Raw genomic sequence first — 13,731 nt, 5'->3', positions numbered from 1 at the left:
AAGATAAATTTCTTGGACCTTGAATTGTTCTCTCTCCTGGCGTGCGGGGCGGTGAGTTTGGAGACCAAGCAGGCTTCGATTTCCTTCTGCTCAACATAGCTAGCCACCATCGCAGCCTTGGTGTGCGGCCTTTCTAACAAGGTACTGGAATCTACGCCGCATAGGCGCATACTCGTATGCAGTTGTTTCCCAGTTGCAGGGGTGGATATGCACAACCACGACCAACCAAGGGGTGACATCAAACATTACATTTTCTTGTCGACCTTAGCGAGAAGAGGGGTAGCAATGGCGAGCAGATATTACATGCTACCTTGCCGAATGAACCGATACTCACCCGCTCCCGCTTCTTCAGTGGAACCTCTTCCCACTTCCTCGCTGGAGCCCCACGAATTTCTTCAACGCATAACAAAAGCACTCTTATCTCTAGATTCCATTACGCCATCCCACTGCTAGATCCATAAGTCAAACCATGCAAACACCGAATGAGGAACATCTGGCGGCCGATGAGGTACGATTTCCCGTGAACTTTCAAGGCCTCGGAAAGGTGTAGAGTTTTCATATACTGAGACTGCATTCTCTTCCAGACTGACACCGATGGCTCATCGGTGAGCATTGTAAGCAACTACGACGCCTCGCTACTTACTCCTCAGCAACGTCCATCGTGAACTCATCTATCCCCCAACAGTCAAGCCTGGCTTCGTCTACAACAAGTGTGACTAGCTCCATTCTGGAATACCGTATCGAAAACGGACGTACCTACCACAAGTACAAGGATGGCAGTGAGTTTAAAGTCTCCGCATTAAATGGAACAACCGGACAATATGTTTATGATCTTATCAGAGTACGCCGCCCCTAACGACGAGAGGGAAAATAATCGCCTTGGTAGGTTACCTGTTCCTTAGACTGATGCTGTGATGTTTGCCTCCAGTTTGACGAGAAGAAGACTGATACGAACGCATCAGACCTTCAACATAACTTGTTTATCCGGACTTTTGATGATCGACTCGGTACAGCGCCACCAAACGATCGAGACGCAAATGTCGGCAGAGTGCTCGACATCGGCACTGGATCCGGAATCTGGGCCATTGACTTTGGCGACGAACACCCTGAATCCGAGGTATGAGGACTTCTCTCACTAGTATTAGTAGCTGAATTCAAGCAAGCTGAAATTTTTCATCAGGTCATTGGTGTTGATCTGTCGGCTATACAGCCCTTATTGTAGGAAGAAGACTGCTTCCTCTAAGTGAAGCTCTCAGCTGACGAAGTGTAAACCAGTGTACCACCAAACGTTCAGTTTGAAATTGACGATATTGAGGAGCCGTGGCTGTTCTCAAGGCCTTTCGGTTACATCCACAGCCGCATGATGACGGGCAGCATCAGAAACTGGAAACAATTTCTCCAGAGCTGTTTCGAGTGAGCCCCCCACGTCTTTCTCGGCACTGACCATTGTGAACGCTGAAAAAATGGTTTTAGTAACCTCAACCCCGGCGGCTACCTTGAGCTCAACGACATCGACGCCGTTCCCGTATCAGACGACGGAACCCTCACGGAGGATACCTCGCTGATGAAGAGCGTTCGTCTCTGTTGCGAAGCGATTGCCAAGTTGGGGGTCCCCTATGAGCAATTCAGCCGGTTCGAGGGCGTTCTCAAGGAGATTGGCTTCGAAGACGTCCACATCCAGCGATTCAAATGGCCCACCAACAGTTGGCCCAAGGATAAGAAGCACAAGGAGATTGGGATCTGGAACCATGAAAACTTTGCCCCTAATTGGGAGGGCTTCCTGATGGCGCCGCTGACCCGGGCCCTGGACTGGACGAAAGAAGAGGTCATCATCCTCGCCATGGAGGCTCGGAAAGACTTTGCGAACAAAAACATCCATGCCTACTACAACATGTGAGTGATTTCTATCGCCTGGCTTATCATTGAGCTAACTTGAGTAGTTGGTCTATCCATGGAAGGAAGCCAATGACGCCATCTGTCGAATAAGTCCCGAAGGTGGACGCGACTGTCGGCATCGTAGCGGAAGGGAAATGGCGGTGACTTTGAACCGGTTGGAGGTGACAAAGGTCTATGGACTGAGATTCGGTGACTTAAATTAGGTGGAAGAGGGCGTTGAAGTTAGGGACTAGATTTGAGTCGCCGTTTACTTGAAACAATGAGCCGGGTTTATCTTGCTTAGGGGCCCAAATAAGCGTTCATTCCGACAGAAACACGCCCGTTGAACCTTGATGCCATTCTTGTATTCGAATCAGGGATTATACGTAGCCCCTTCAAGTACAGCAACTGTAAAAAAAACCTTTATCAAGACTCGTGTTGGATTCGTGTTTTTCAGCTAGACATATGACCCATCAACGAATCCTCTACCATAGAGCAAAATATCCTCAAACGGATTACTCGCCCTCAAAACCCGTCTCCTTGGACTCCCTCGATCAACACAACTAACATACCCTGCCGAAGTCTCATTAAACCTCTGCCTCCCCCTCGCAACAACCCGGAACTCGGGCACCAACGGCCCCAACCTTTTCAGTTGCCCTCCGCCCTCCTGTGCTTCAACTTCCACCCCGTCCTCCCAAGCCCAGAACCCGTCCTCGGCGTCGCAAGGGAAATTAATCGTCAGCCGCGCCGCGATGGAGGCCGGCACGCAGTTGTACAGCTCGCGGAACTCGGGCAGTAGGCGGCGCGTGACGGGGCATTCGGCGTCGAGCCAGAGGTAGATGCTCTCGGCGGCGCACGAGTCCTGCTCGGAAAGTATGTGCCACATAGAGGCGCCGTTGAGGTAGAGGAAATTGCCGCTGTCGTGGCGGAGGGAGATGTTGAGGCGGCGGGCTTGGTGGAGATATTTGGGGCGGGGCCACCGGAGGATGCGGTGGAGGGTTTGACCGTCGGTGATTGTTAGGGTTTTGGCTTCTCTGAAGGATTCTATGCTTTCGTTGTATCTGATGGGAGTCCATGGTTAGTGAGCTGCTTGTCGGAGTAGGGCGAGGGTAGGTAACTCACATCCGCTTACAGGACAGAAGAAGAGCCATGTAGGCTTGCTGCTTGTTCCCGTCCACTTCGCGTCCGTTTCGTATATCCTCCCATAACCTCTCGCATTTCCAGTGATTACACCAGGGAGATGTCATCCTTTTGAACCATTTCGGATGTGGCTGAACCTCCGCTGTGGATGAAGATTTTCCGAAATCTTTGGCGACCCCGATCTGACGCTCATCAGGCGCCTCGTGATCTGTGATGCAGGGAGAGAACAAAAGTTTCCTGTTTCGTAGAAAAGCATGCCGTTCGACCCCGGCCGAGATCCAGAAATGTCTGTAAATCTGATGCCGGATTTCGGGGGGCAGCTGCCGAAAGAAGGTCGACTGGCCCTGGTGATGCTCTTTTCTCGGTGCTTTCGAACTCGCTTGTTGCGTTAACTCTTCGTCGACGGGGTTTTCGCTCATCTTATTTCCATCGCTGCTAACTTCTTCCTCGATAGGCTCCTCTGTGATGGGCCGGTCCAAGGTCATATGATCCTCCTCTACAGTTTTTGTCGTGAACAGAGATGATGTTGAGAAAGATGACCTGAACGATGATCTGCTGGCCAAAGATCTTCCGCTGGTGCTTGACTTGTCGTCGGGCCGTGGCTTTTCTCTCATTGACGCTTTTTTGAGAACCCGCAAGCACTTCTTAGAGGCTCTATGCAATAGACTTGGCTGGTCCATAGCCTCGTCAAGACTCGTGACCTTGGTTTCGAGCGTCATGTTGGTGGTGTGCCTAACAGTGTGGAGTCGAGGGATCGAGAGAAGCCGAAGAGTTGACGTTTTTGAAAGGGTCTTGATCCTCCACAAGAAGGTGCGAAGAGACCCAAGAAGAGAACACGAGGGCAGACAAAGCGAGGATACCTCCAGGGGGCTGAAGAGGGAAGCCAGACCACATATAGATGGGTTGTTTGCTTCGCAGTGTCTCGGAAAGCTACTTGCACCCTCGAGGCAAGCCGTATGCAACCAATCAAGGCTGTGGAATGTTCAACCGTCCCGGTAACTTGGTAAAGAAGGCTTCGACCTCGCCCAACCAGAGTTGCAGTTCTGGAAATCCGAGCAAACTTGACAGGGTTGTTGCGGAGAGGGAAAAGGAACAAACCCGCCTTGCTCGTCACCCATAGATCATGGCACGCCCGCCCGCTTGCTCATCCCTTCCCCCTCCATAAAGAAAGATGCGCAGATTCGTACATAAAAAGCAAGGATAATCAAAGATTGCCTAGGCCTCATTCAAAGAAAGAGCCCACCCTCTTCGTGTACCGGGCCCTCCCTTGAGTTGGGGTTGGACTGGCTGAGTGCGGCGAATGCGATAATGCGGCACATGGGCCCCATCTTGTCCCATATTGGGGAGCTCGTCTCCAAAGACCCAAGTTCCAACACAGGAAAAAGGGAAAAATTCTTACAACCAACGAACCAAGTAGCCCAACCAGATCCAAACAGAATTGGTACCCAAAAGGAGAGTCTCCGCCGTCTGCCGCACACTCGTTTCCATACGCACATAAGGCACATCGAAACCGTGCAGCTGCCACCTCGCTGCAGGCGCTGTCACAGCGATAGGATCGCGTACCTTGCTAACGAAAGGGGGCGAGTTGGCGCGGAAATCATTGTGGATCGCTTCCCGCGGTGAGACAAAGATCATCGGTTGTGTTGGCTTCGACTCTCTAGTTCTTGAGGCTTGACGACCGTGACGACTTGGTCAACTCGCGAACTCATGGTTGGTGTCACCACGAAGTCGGGGACGAGACCGTACCCCTCCAAGCCCACAAATCGCGCCCACTTATAAGCAAGGTCAAGGTCACCCGTGGCTTCTTTTGTCGAAACTTTGAGCATTGGAATAGCTGTGAGTCGGTAGATATCATCATAGTTCAAAAGGTGGCCAGGACTGTCGAACCGACTGAGTTAGTGACGATGGTCGGCGAATGTGACATTCTTGCCCAGGAATGAGGCGTCGAAAAAGGCAAGAAATGTCTTGGTTCGGCCTATGTGATCCCGCGCCTCGTGAGCGTGACACAGCTGTGTGTGTGTGTCTCGCGGATAGAAATCGCATGGTTTCCCGCCCTCGACATTCCTGGATCTAATCGAGTTCAAAGGGAAACGGTCTTGCGTGCAGCTGCAATTTGGAAGCCAATATCTCTGGTGAGATCACGCCCGTTGCATGTCCAGGCTGCATAGCGTCAAGCTGTCATTGCCGCCTCGCCGTTGGCACATGCGGATACAAAGAGGTGCGAATACACTAGAGTAGGTAGTTGAGGAGGAGCCGCCGCAAGACCGTTGAAAGGCTCGGCTCTGCCCATGGCGACCTTGAAGGCGCTCGAGACAATCGACTATTGGCCCGGCTCCCGTCGACGGCGTTCTTTTCTCCTCACTATGGGTGGACTTCCCATGTTCTCTCGATGCAACCACATCGTGTGGGCCATTCGATACGGCGGACACTCTCTGTGGCCTTGGCCTCCTAGGGACCTAGGCATGAGCTGCCTTACCCCGGGGAACTGGGGGAGGGCCGCCCGGTCGACGGGCTGCCCGATGTGGTGAAGTGCAGGGCATCGAGGCTTATCCTTGACGATAGCTCCGCCTAGCCGCGTCGGCCACTAGGGGCAGAAAGCGCCCAGAGAATTGAATGGGTCGAGACGGCCCAACGACCCGTGCATTGGTTTGCTGTAAGTTGGCGATGGGCAGGCCGTATTGAGTGCTTGTTGGAAGTCTGCATGTTGGAAAGGGCCAAGTCTCGGTTTATGGTTAGTCTGCCCTTCTTCAGGCGGCGGGCGGCGTCGTATCGTGAAAACTGCATGGGTCGTTGAGCCGTAGCTCCTCGCCGTCTCCCCGTCGTAAATATGCGTCCATCCTTTGTTTCTGTGTCTGGAAAAGAAAGTCCGCTTGTGATCAACAGGCAGCTTGACACAGCTGTGGACTCGCATGAGGCCATTCAGGCAATTCCTCTGGGGTCAGGGCGTCTGGCACATTCATTGCTGGCGTGACTGGGTCATGGTCCATGGATGATGCATCATATAAGGTATGCAGGCGGCAGGCCCTGGTCTGCTGGTTGGTTGGTTGGTCGAGTAGTTTGCGGCACAAGTCACATATCAGCAGGCCGTCTATCCCGAGCCAGATTGAGCCAAGATGTGACCAGGAACGGGCAGTGACAGATGGCGATGGTAGCGTGACAGTTCAGGACCCTGAGAGATGCATTGCTGAGGTCGGATGAACCCCTTGAACTCACATCCGAGGTCCCATCGCGGTGCTCTGGATGAGACGGTTCGAGAGTGCAAGATGGGACTTGTTGGATGACGTGAAGTCGCGAAGCTCGAGAAATACCATAGAGCTATGGTTTGCTCACCCGCCGAACCCATTGTGATAGCGCACGGATGGTAAGTCGGTATGGAGGTCGGAAAGGGTGGTCAAAGGTCAAGATGAAGGGATCACGAGATGCAGCGAGGAAAAGAAATGGCAGTTACATGGAACTTAGGTACAGGGCAAGTGGAAGTATTTCGTACCGATCGGGGTAGGTTTTCCGAGCTGACATAAGCAACACCGTTTTTGGGTTTTGTCAATTGAGTTTTGCTTCCCGTCGCCTGGTGCGAGCGTTATCAGGTACCATTACCTAAGGTACCTAACACATGAACCTGGGATATAGCGACATTCAGCGCCGGATATCGGCAGTCACAGTGAAGACGTGCTGTAACACTGGACTGCGATTGACGACAACAGCTGCCGTCAACGGTTCCGTTCCAGTTTGGGACTGACTCGGGGAATCAGATAACGATAAGACATGAAAGCTAAGGGAACCTAACACCAGACAAAAGAAAAGGCGGGGGAGGATTGGCAGCTGCAAGCACTGAAAAGCAATGGAACGGAACGGAAAGCTTGGCTGCCCAAAAGTTGAGTTGTAGGCGAACGCTTCGTCCAAGCGCGCAACTCGAAGAAAAAAACAAGACTAAAACAAAACGCCTTGAATTCCCCCTTCGTCCCGTCGACAAAAACAAGGACCAACCTGAGAACGAGGCGGTGCGACTCGACTCATTGGAACACCTCAACGATACCCTGGAATACATGCTTCTACTTCAATACACACCTCAAAAGGTTTACATGGCGTTGCCTCGTCCATTCGTTCGGTAAACGCTGTTTTCCTGTATCTTTTACTTAGGCCGCGCTGCGCAACGGGCGCCACTACGTCATGAAGTTTGCAAAGGAGCTCGAACAGGACCTCGTGCCAGGTGCGTGCCGCCTTTGCTCCTCTGCGAATGGCTTCATGTTCTTCGTCTGCTTTCTTCATACTGACAACTGTGTCGCACAGAGTGGCGCATCAAGTACCTCAATTACAAGGCCGGCAAGAAGTACGTCAAGGCCGTCTCCCGCGCCATCAATCGAGCCAACGGCAGCCCCCAAAACAACGCCAGCAAGAGCGAGAACCGCCTCGCCGCAAACTTCTTCCATAGTCATTCACCCTTCAACAGCCAGAAACATGGGCAGTCGAGAGGCGGAAATCCCGACGAGCGGACCTCACTCCGTCACAGCCCGGCTCCGGTCGGCTCAGCACGACAAAAGCCCGCGACACCAGCACGAGCGATTCCCGCTTCCGCCAGCCACGAGCGTCAGGGGTTGAACAACGGTTCGAGCGATTTACAGTACGGGAGCTTCGTCCACACGCCGCCGAATCATGAGACTGAAGCCCCGTTGGGCCGCAAGGCGACTTTTGAGCTGCCCGGGCCGGCGATGCGTGTGCCGTCGCACCAAAGTGATGCCAGCCCGCAGCCCATTTCTACTCAAGACGACCAGCCCACCCGCCAGGCTTTACAAAGAAGCGCGTCCATGATTGCCGATGCGCCTCGCTCTTCTGGCCCGCCACCGACCGAACACGAGAACACGCCTGCATCGCTGCGGCTCCCCCACTCTGCGACAATCGGATCTGGATATAATGCTTCGCCGAGGGGTGGTCTTCGGCGCCTGTTCTCGAACGCGTCGCCTCTGAACCGATCAGGAACGAACCCAGAGTACGGGCTCCAAGGGCTGGCTATTGACCTAGTCCGGCAGAAGGAGAAGGAATTCTTCGACTTTTTAGACTCTGAGCTGGAAAAGGTGGAGGCATTCTACAAGTTGAAGGAGGACCAGGCTGGAGAACGTCTGAGTTTACTCAAGGACCAACTGCACGAGATGAGGAACCGACGGACCCAAGAACTGCATGTCCAGAAGCAACAGGCAGAAATCGACTTCTTGAACGGCGGACACGGCGACGCGGACGGTGCCCAAAAGGGCCCCCTCGGCTGGATCGATCCTGTCAAGTCCAAGATCTTCCGCCCAGGACCAAACTCCAAGGCCCTGTCGAAAATGGCCCAGACCCCAGTCATGCGTCCGGAAGGCGGTGACGCAGGACGGGACTACATCCGACGACCTCACGAACACGACGTTCCGTACCGAAGCGCCAAACGCAAGCTCAAGCTCGCTCTGCAGGAATTCTACCGCGGGCTCGAACTGCTCAAGTCCTATGCTCTCTTGAACCGGACTGCGTTCCGCAAGCTGAACAAGAAGTACGACAAGGCCGTCAACGCCCGGCCCCAGTACCGTTACATGAACGAAAAGGTCAGCAAATCGTGGTTCGTTAACAGTGACGCTGTCGACGGCCATATTAAGGCGGTGGAAGACCTGTATGCTCGGTACTTTGAGCGTGGCAACCACAAGCTCGCGGCCGGCAAGCTGCGAAGTCTGAGCCGCAGACCGGGTGATGAATCAGGAAGCGCTTTCCGCTGCGGAATCCTCCTCGGCACTGGACTGGTTTTCGCCATCCAGGGTGCCGTCTTTGGCGGCCAGCTGCTATTCGACGAGGATCCCGAGGTACGGTCACGCACCAGCTACCTCTTACAGATCTACGGCGGGTACTTCTTGATGCTGCTCCTGTTTTGCATGTTCTGCCTCAACTGTGCCATCTGGACGCGGAACAAGATCAATTACCCCTTTATTTTCGAATTCGACACCCGGCATAATCTCGACTGGCGGCAGCTAGCCGAGTTCCCTAGCTTGTTCACCTTCATCTTTGGAGTATTCATATGGCTCAACTTCAGCGAGTACGGGACTAATGAGGTGTATGAATACTACCCCGTGGTCTTGATTGCTATATCGGTCTTTATCATCTTCCTCCCGGCGCCTATTTTCATGGCAAGGAGTCGAAGGTGGTTCGCATACGCTCACGTGAGTTGTTCCTATCTTATCCCTACTACTGATATAAACTGATTATTCATGTAGTGGCGCCTATTGCTGGCTGGGTTGTATCCAGTCGAGTTCCGGGACTTCTTCCTCGGCGATATTTACTGTTCCTTGACATACGCCATGTGTGTAAGTTGCCATCATTCTCTTCCCCTCTTGCGTATCCTCGACTGACCTTTTACTAGAACGTCGAACTGTTCTTCTGTATATACGCCAACGCATGGGAGAACCCGGCCCAGTGTAACTCTAGCCACTCCCGGCTGCTCGGCTTTCTAGGGGCCCTGCCTCCCATCTGGCGTTTCCTACAATGCCTGCGTCGTTACAAGGACACCAGGAACATCTTCCCTCATCTCGTCAACGGCGGCAAATACACGATGTCCATCATGGCCGCCGTCTCCCTCTCCATGTACCGCATCAACAACACTCACGGCCACCTCGCCATGTTCATCACATTTTCCTCCATCAACGCAATCTACACATGTAAACCCCCCTCCCGCTTCTCCCTATTCCATTCCAAGTCGTATGCTAACCAAAACCCCAGCAATCTGGGACCTCTTCATGGACTTCTCCCTCCTCCAGCCCCAATCCCGCCACTGGCTCCTTCGCGACATCACCGCCCTCAAAAAGCGCTGGCCCTATTACTTCATCATGGTCATGGACCCCATCCTCCGCTTCGCCTGGATCTTTTACGCAATCTTCACCCACGACACACAGCACTCCACCATTGTCTCCTTCCTCGTCGCCATGGCCGAAGTCTCCCGTCGCGGCATGTGGACCTTATTCCGCGTCGAAAACGAACACTGCGCCAACGTCGCGCAATACAAGGCCTCCCGTGACGTTCCCCTCCCGTATCGCATCGAACCCCTCGTCGCGCCGCGGTCCTCAATTGAGAGTGACGCTGGTAAGGATGGCAAGGTACCCGAGGAAACGACCAGCGAGGCCGTAGTAGCACCTGCTGCTTCCGCCGGTGCTGGTGGCGGTGCTACTACTACTACATCCGCAACAACAACCGCCAGACCAGCGGCATCATCCGACCCCCGCGCCGAGGAATCCGGGACGCTCAGGCAGAGAGTCATGTCCGGCATCACGCCCATCCAGCGCAGCTTCTCCAAGATCATTGCCGAGGCGCACAGGCAGGATTTCGAAAAGCGGAGGAAGCCCGTCGACGCGGAGACGGAGCAGCTCGAAGAGGCGGGCGGAATGGCGAGCGATGACGATGATGAGGGGTCCGCTTCTGACGACGATGGGGAGGGGATCCGGTCGGGTGGGTCGGAGGCGGATTCGATGGAGATCCGGCAGGTGAATAGTCTTGTGCGTGATCGTGGGGGACGGTCGTTTCATCATAATTAGGAGTTGATGTGATAAGAGGCTCGGCGTAGGGTCTGCTTACGACTAATGAGTAGAATTTGGAGCATTATTAATTCGCATTAGCCTTCATGTTAGAGCACCAGGGGAACAGAAACTGTCTTTCAAGAAGTGGGTGCGTATTTGTATGTCTTGATTTGGAACGTATCCGAAATGATGCGTCTAATTTGTGCTGGTACATATTATATAAATCTACAAGCAATCGTAACTTCATGTTTCTCTGCGGTGACACCCACGGCAGTACGCCACGCTTGAACAACCTCACTCCCGCTCCTCGCCTACTAAATATCTAGAGTACTTATATACGTTCACCTCTACCATCTTGTTGTAATCACGACATATCAACCATCGTCTACTGCCACTCTGCATCAACCTTTTCAAAGAGGTCCAAGAACCCCTTGAAGAACTTGACGCCCAAACCAGGGTCCAGCGCACCCGTGGTAGCGCGGATAGAGTGCATACTCAACTGCGGCAATCCCGCATCCGCAGCCCTGACTCCCATGGCGGAGCTGAGCATGGGTCCAACAGTCCCGCCGCTGCGAGTGTCGTTGCGGATCTGGAACGTCTGCGTCGCGGACCCACTGAGCTCGCCGACGCGCTGGAGGATAGCCGTGGAGACGGCGTCGGTGGTCATGTGGCCATTGCTGTCGCCGCAGATGGCGATACCAACGTTGAGCTTGGGAATGTGTTCATCCAGGTACAGGCCCAGGAAGTTGGGGTTTCCTGCGTGGGTCACATCCGCGGACAAGAGGAAGGAGGAGGCAAAGGTCTGACCGATGACATTTGAGCCGAAAGCGACGTCGGCGTGGCCGCTGAGGGCCTCGACGGCGCGCTCGATCGTGAGGGGGAGGAAGTTGCCTCGGGCGCCCTGGCGGAGAAGGGATCCGATTTCCTCGTCGTCAAAGAGGGCCACGAGCTTGATTATGCCATCCTTGGGGTCCGAGTCGGCGGCGAGAAGGCCGGTGAGGGCGGCCCAAGAGCAGACTTTGTCGTCGATGCGGCCGCCAAAGATGAACTCGCGATCGAGGCCACCCGTCTGCGCGGGCTGGGAGTCGTAGAGCTCGAGTTCCCAGTTTACGATTTCGGTGGGGGAGGCGAGGCCAAGCTCCTTGGAGACGAGCTTGACAAGCTTGGGGGGCTGGGTGTTGACGAAGGCGCCCTTGGGGCCGAGGGGTTCGACGGGGGTGGCGGAGGCGGCGTCCGGGTCGGAGGAGTCGAGGCCGATGATGGGGACGGCCTGGGTCTCCGGGTTGTTTTGACCCATCATGCCGACGCCAAAGTGGGGTGCGAGGGTGGGGATGCGGGCGATGGGCCAGTCGAGGCGGACGAGCTTGGTGGATGTCTTGTTGGTCTCGGGATCGCGGACGATGACGCGACCACCGATAGAGAGGTCGCGATCCCACCAGGTCTGGTTGAGGGCGCCGGCGTAGGGGGCGACGCCGAGCTGGTGGTATCCGGCACGGGTGGGCTTGGAGCTGACTGGCTTGAGCTTGGCGGTGAGGGCGTCAATGTGGCCGGCGATCATTGCGACGCCGTTGCCGGGCTTGTAGGACTCGCCCACGGAGAAGGCGATAAGGGCAGAACCATTGCGGGTGGTCCAGTATTTGCCTCCGGGTTGGACCTTGGAGGCCCAGCTTTCGCGGGCGGGGAGCTCGGTGTAACCTGCGGCGGCGAGCTTCTCCTTGAAGTAGGAGACGGCATGGAAGATTGTGGGGTTCTCGGAGAGGAAGTCGACAAAGGGCTGGGTGTAGGCCTCTGGCTTACTGGCGGCAACGACGCAGAGCTTGCAGGCGGCCGGGTTGGCGGCGCGAACGGTCTGGCGGACCTCGCTGTAGCGGAGGGTGTTCCAGCAGGACTCGCAGACGGGGTTCTGAGAGGCTGGGCGGCCGTTCAAGTCGGCGAGGAGGAAGTGCTTCGAGGCCGTGCCGGGGGCGGCGGCGGTGGTGGATGCGGACATGGAGGGCGCGGGGGATTGGGAGCGCGAGAGAGCTTCGGCGTGCTCCATTGCTTGAAGGCGGAGGGAGAGGGAAGAGACGCGGGAGCGAAGGGTGTCGGGGGTGTGTTTGGTCATGGCGGGCGATGCGTCGAGGGGATGTGTTGCTTGAACGGCGGTGTTTGAGTTGGTGATGAGGAAGCGGTTCATTGACCCTCAATGCGATGCGCGTTGCCTGGAGACTGGGGTGGATGAGGTTGCGCGATGCTGTAGAGGATGTGTGGTTGATGTTGTAGAGAGGAGGGAAGTCAAGGTCTGACAGACAAGGTAGAAAGAGGCGGAGTGGGAATCGTAGAGGTTGGCTGTTGAAGACACCTCAGCTGGAGCTTCCCGTCCGAGGCGGTCACAGGCACAGGCACAACATTCCAGAGCAGGCGGCAGGCGGCAGGCGCAGGAACAAGAGGCACGGGGCAGCTGGAACCGAGCGGATCTGCGACCCGCCGGAAGCTTCGATTGGCTCCGGCGAATGAGCCTACGCCGATACGGGCCGAAGTGTCTGGGGTTCTTGTCTTATCGCTTGTGATATCTTACCTAAGCAAGCCAAAGTGGTGCTTATCGCACAGCGTTGGATCCGTTGCTATGGGGCCCAGTGAGGGGGTAACGGGGCAGAGCTTGGCCAATTCAAGCAGGTCACAGCACCGCTGCTGAGGTAAGATGCTTAGCTAAGTCACGATAATGACTCTGCGCAATTTAGGTGACAATGGCATCATTTGAGTTCTCAAGGTGATGAGGTGTAGGTACATTTTCCGCAGTACCTCAAGGGATTTTACACAACTATGATCAACTTTAATTGCAGTCACCAAAGCTTCATCAATTTGGATCAAGCTGCATTACCTAAGCACCTGGCTGGTAAACGTATCATACCTCACCTCACGTTGAAACTATTGGTCGTATGTAGGTAGGTACCCAATGCTATGGATGGCATCAGCATACACCAGGCGGATGTTTTTTCTAATGTATTTCAGAATCTCTCACTCATTATCTTCTTACTAAGGATTCTCTCTATCTTAAATCCGCGGGTCATGATTTGGAGGTTAAACAATATCCGAGCAGACTCTGGGGCTCTAGAAATGATGCCGCTATCCAGTGAGGTACAACCTACTACTTAAGTTGATGACAAAGTACATGCTTCAGTGCCTGGATATCTTCAACGTCAATTTTGACAGA

General features: G+C 54.6%; 3 protein-coding genes across 3 annotated transcripts; 1 reads left to right on the top strand and 2 right to left on the bottom strand.

Moving 5' to 3' along the window:
• Window positions 1-2,390: 2,390 nt before the first annotated feature.
• On the bottom strand, window positions 2,391-3,026 carry N0V96_003197 (uncharacterized protein; the record flags this gene model as incomplete). The annotated part of the gene is made up of 3 exons (XM_053190972.2): window positions 2,391-2,424; window positions 2,448-2,936; window positions 2,998-3,026. The coding sequence occupies 3 exons, from the start codon at window positions 3,024-3,026 to the stop codon at window positions 2,391-2,393; spliced, it is 552 nt and encodes a 183-aa protein (XP_053051397.2).
• Window positions 3,027-7,182: 4,156 nt separating this feature from the next.
• SYG1 (Xenotropic and polytropic retrovirus receptor 1) lies at window positions 7,183-10,609 on the top strand (the record flags this gene model as incomplete). Its single annotated transcript, XM_053190971.1, has 6 exons — window positions 7,183-7,222; window positions 7,303-9,191; window positions 9,246-9,335; window positions 9,392-9,686; window positions 9,748-10,505; window positions 10,586-10,609. The coding sequence occupies 6 exons, from the start codon at window positions 7,183-7,185 to the stop codon at window positions 10,607-10,609; spliced, it is 3,096 nt and encodes a 1,031-aa protein (XP_053051396.1).
• A 314-nt stretch (window positions 10,610-10,923) lies between these two features.
• LAP4 (vacuolar aminopeptidase 1) lies at window positions 10,924-12,714 on the bottom strand (the record flags this gene model as incomplete). Its single annotated transcript, XM_053190970.1, has 1 exon — window positions 10,924-12,714. One exon carries the CDS (start codon window positions 12,712-12,714, stop codon window positions 10,924-10,926), a length of 1,791 nt encoding a protein of 596 aa, XP_053051395.1.
• Window positions 12,715-13,731: the final 1,017 nt, after the last annotated feature.

Source organism: Colletotrichum fioriniae (genome assembly GCF_027942845.1).
Source record: "Colletotrichum fioriniae strain IMI 355084 chromosome Unknown scaffold_3, whole genome shotgun sequence".
Taxonomy (NCBI): Eukaryota; Fungi; Ascomycota; class Sordariomycetes; order Glomerellales; family Glomerellaceae; genus Colletotrichum; species Colletotrichum fioriniae.
Note: the sequence above shows the minus strand (reverse complement) of the source record. Positions and strands in the feature narration are given on the sequence as shown.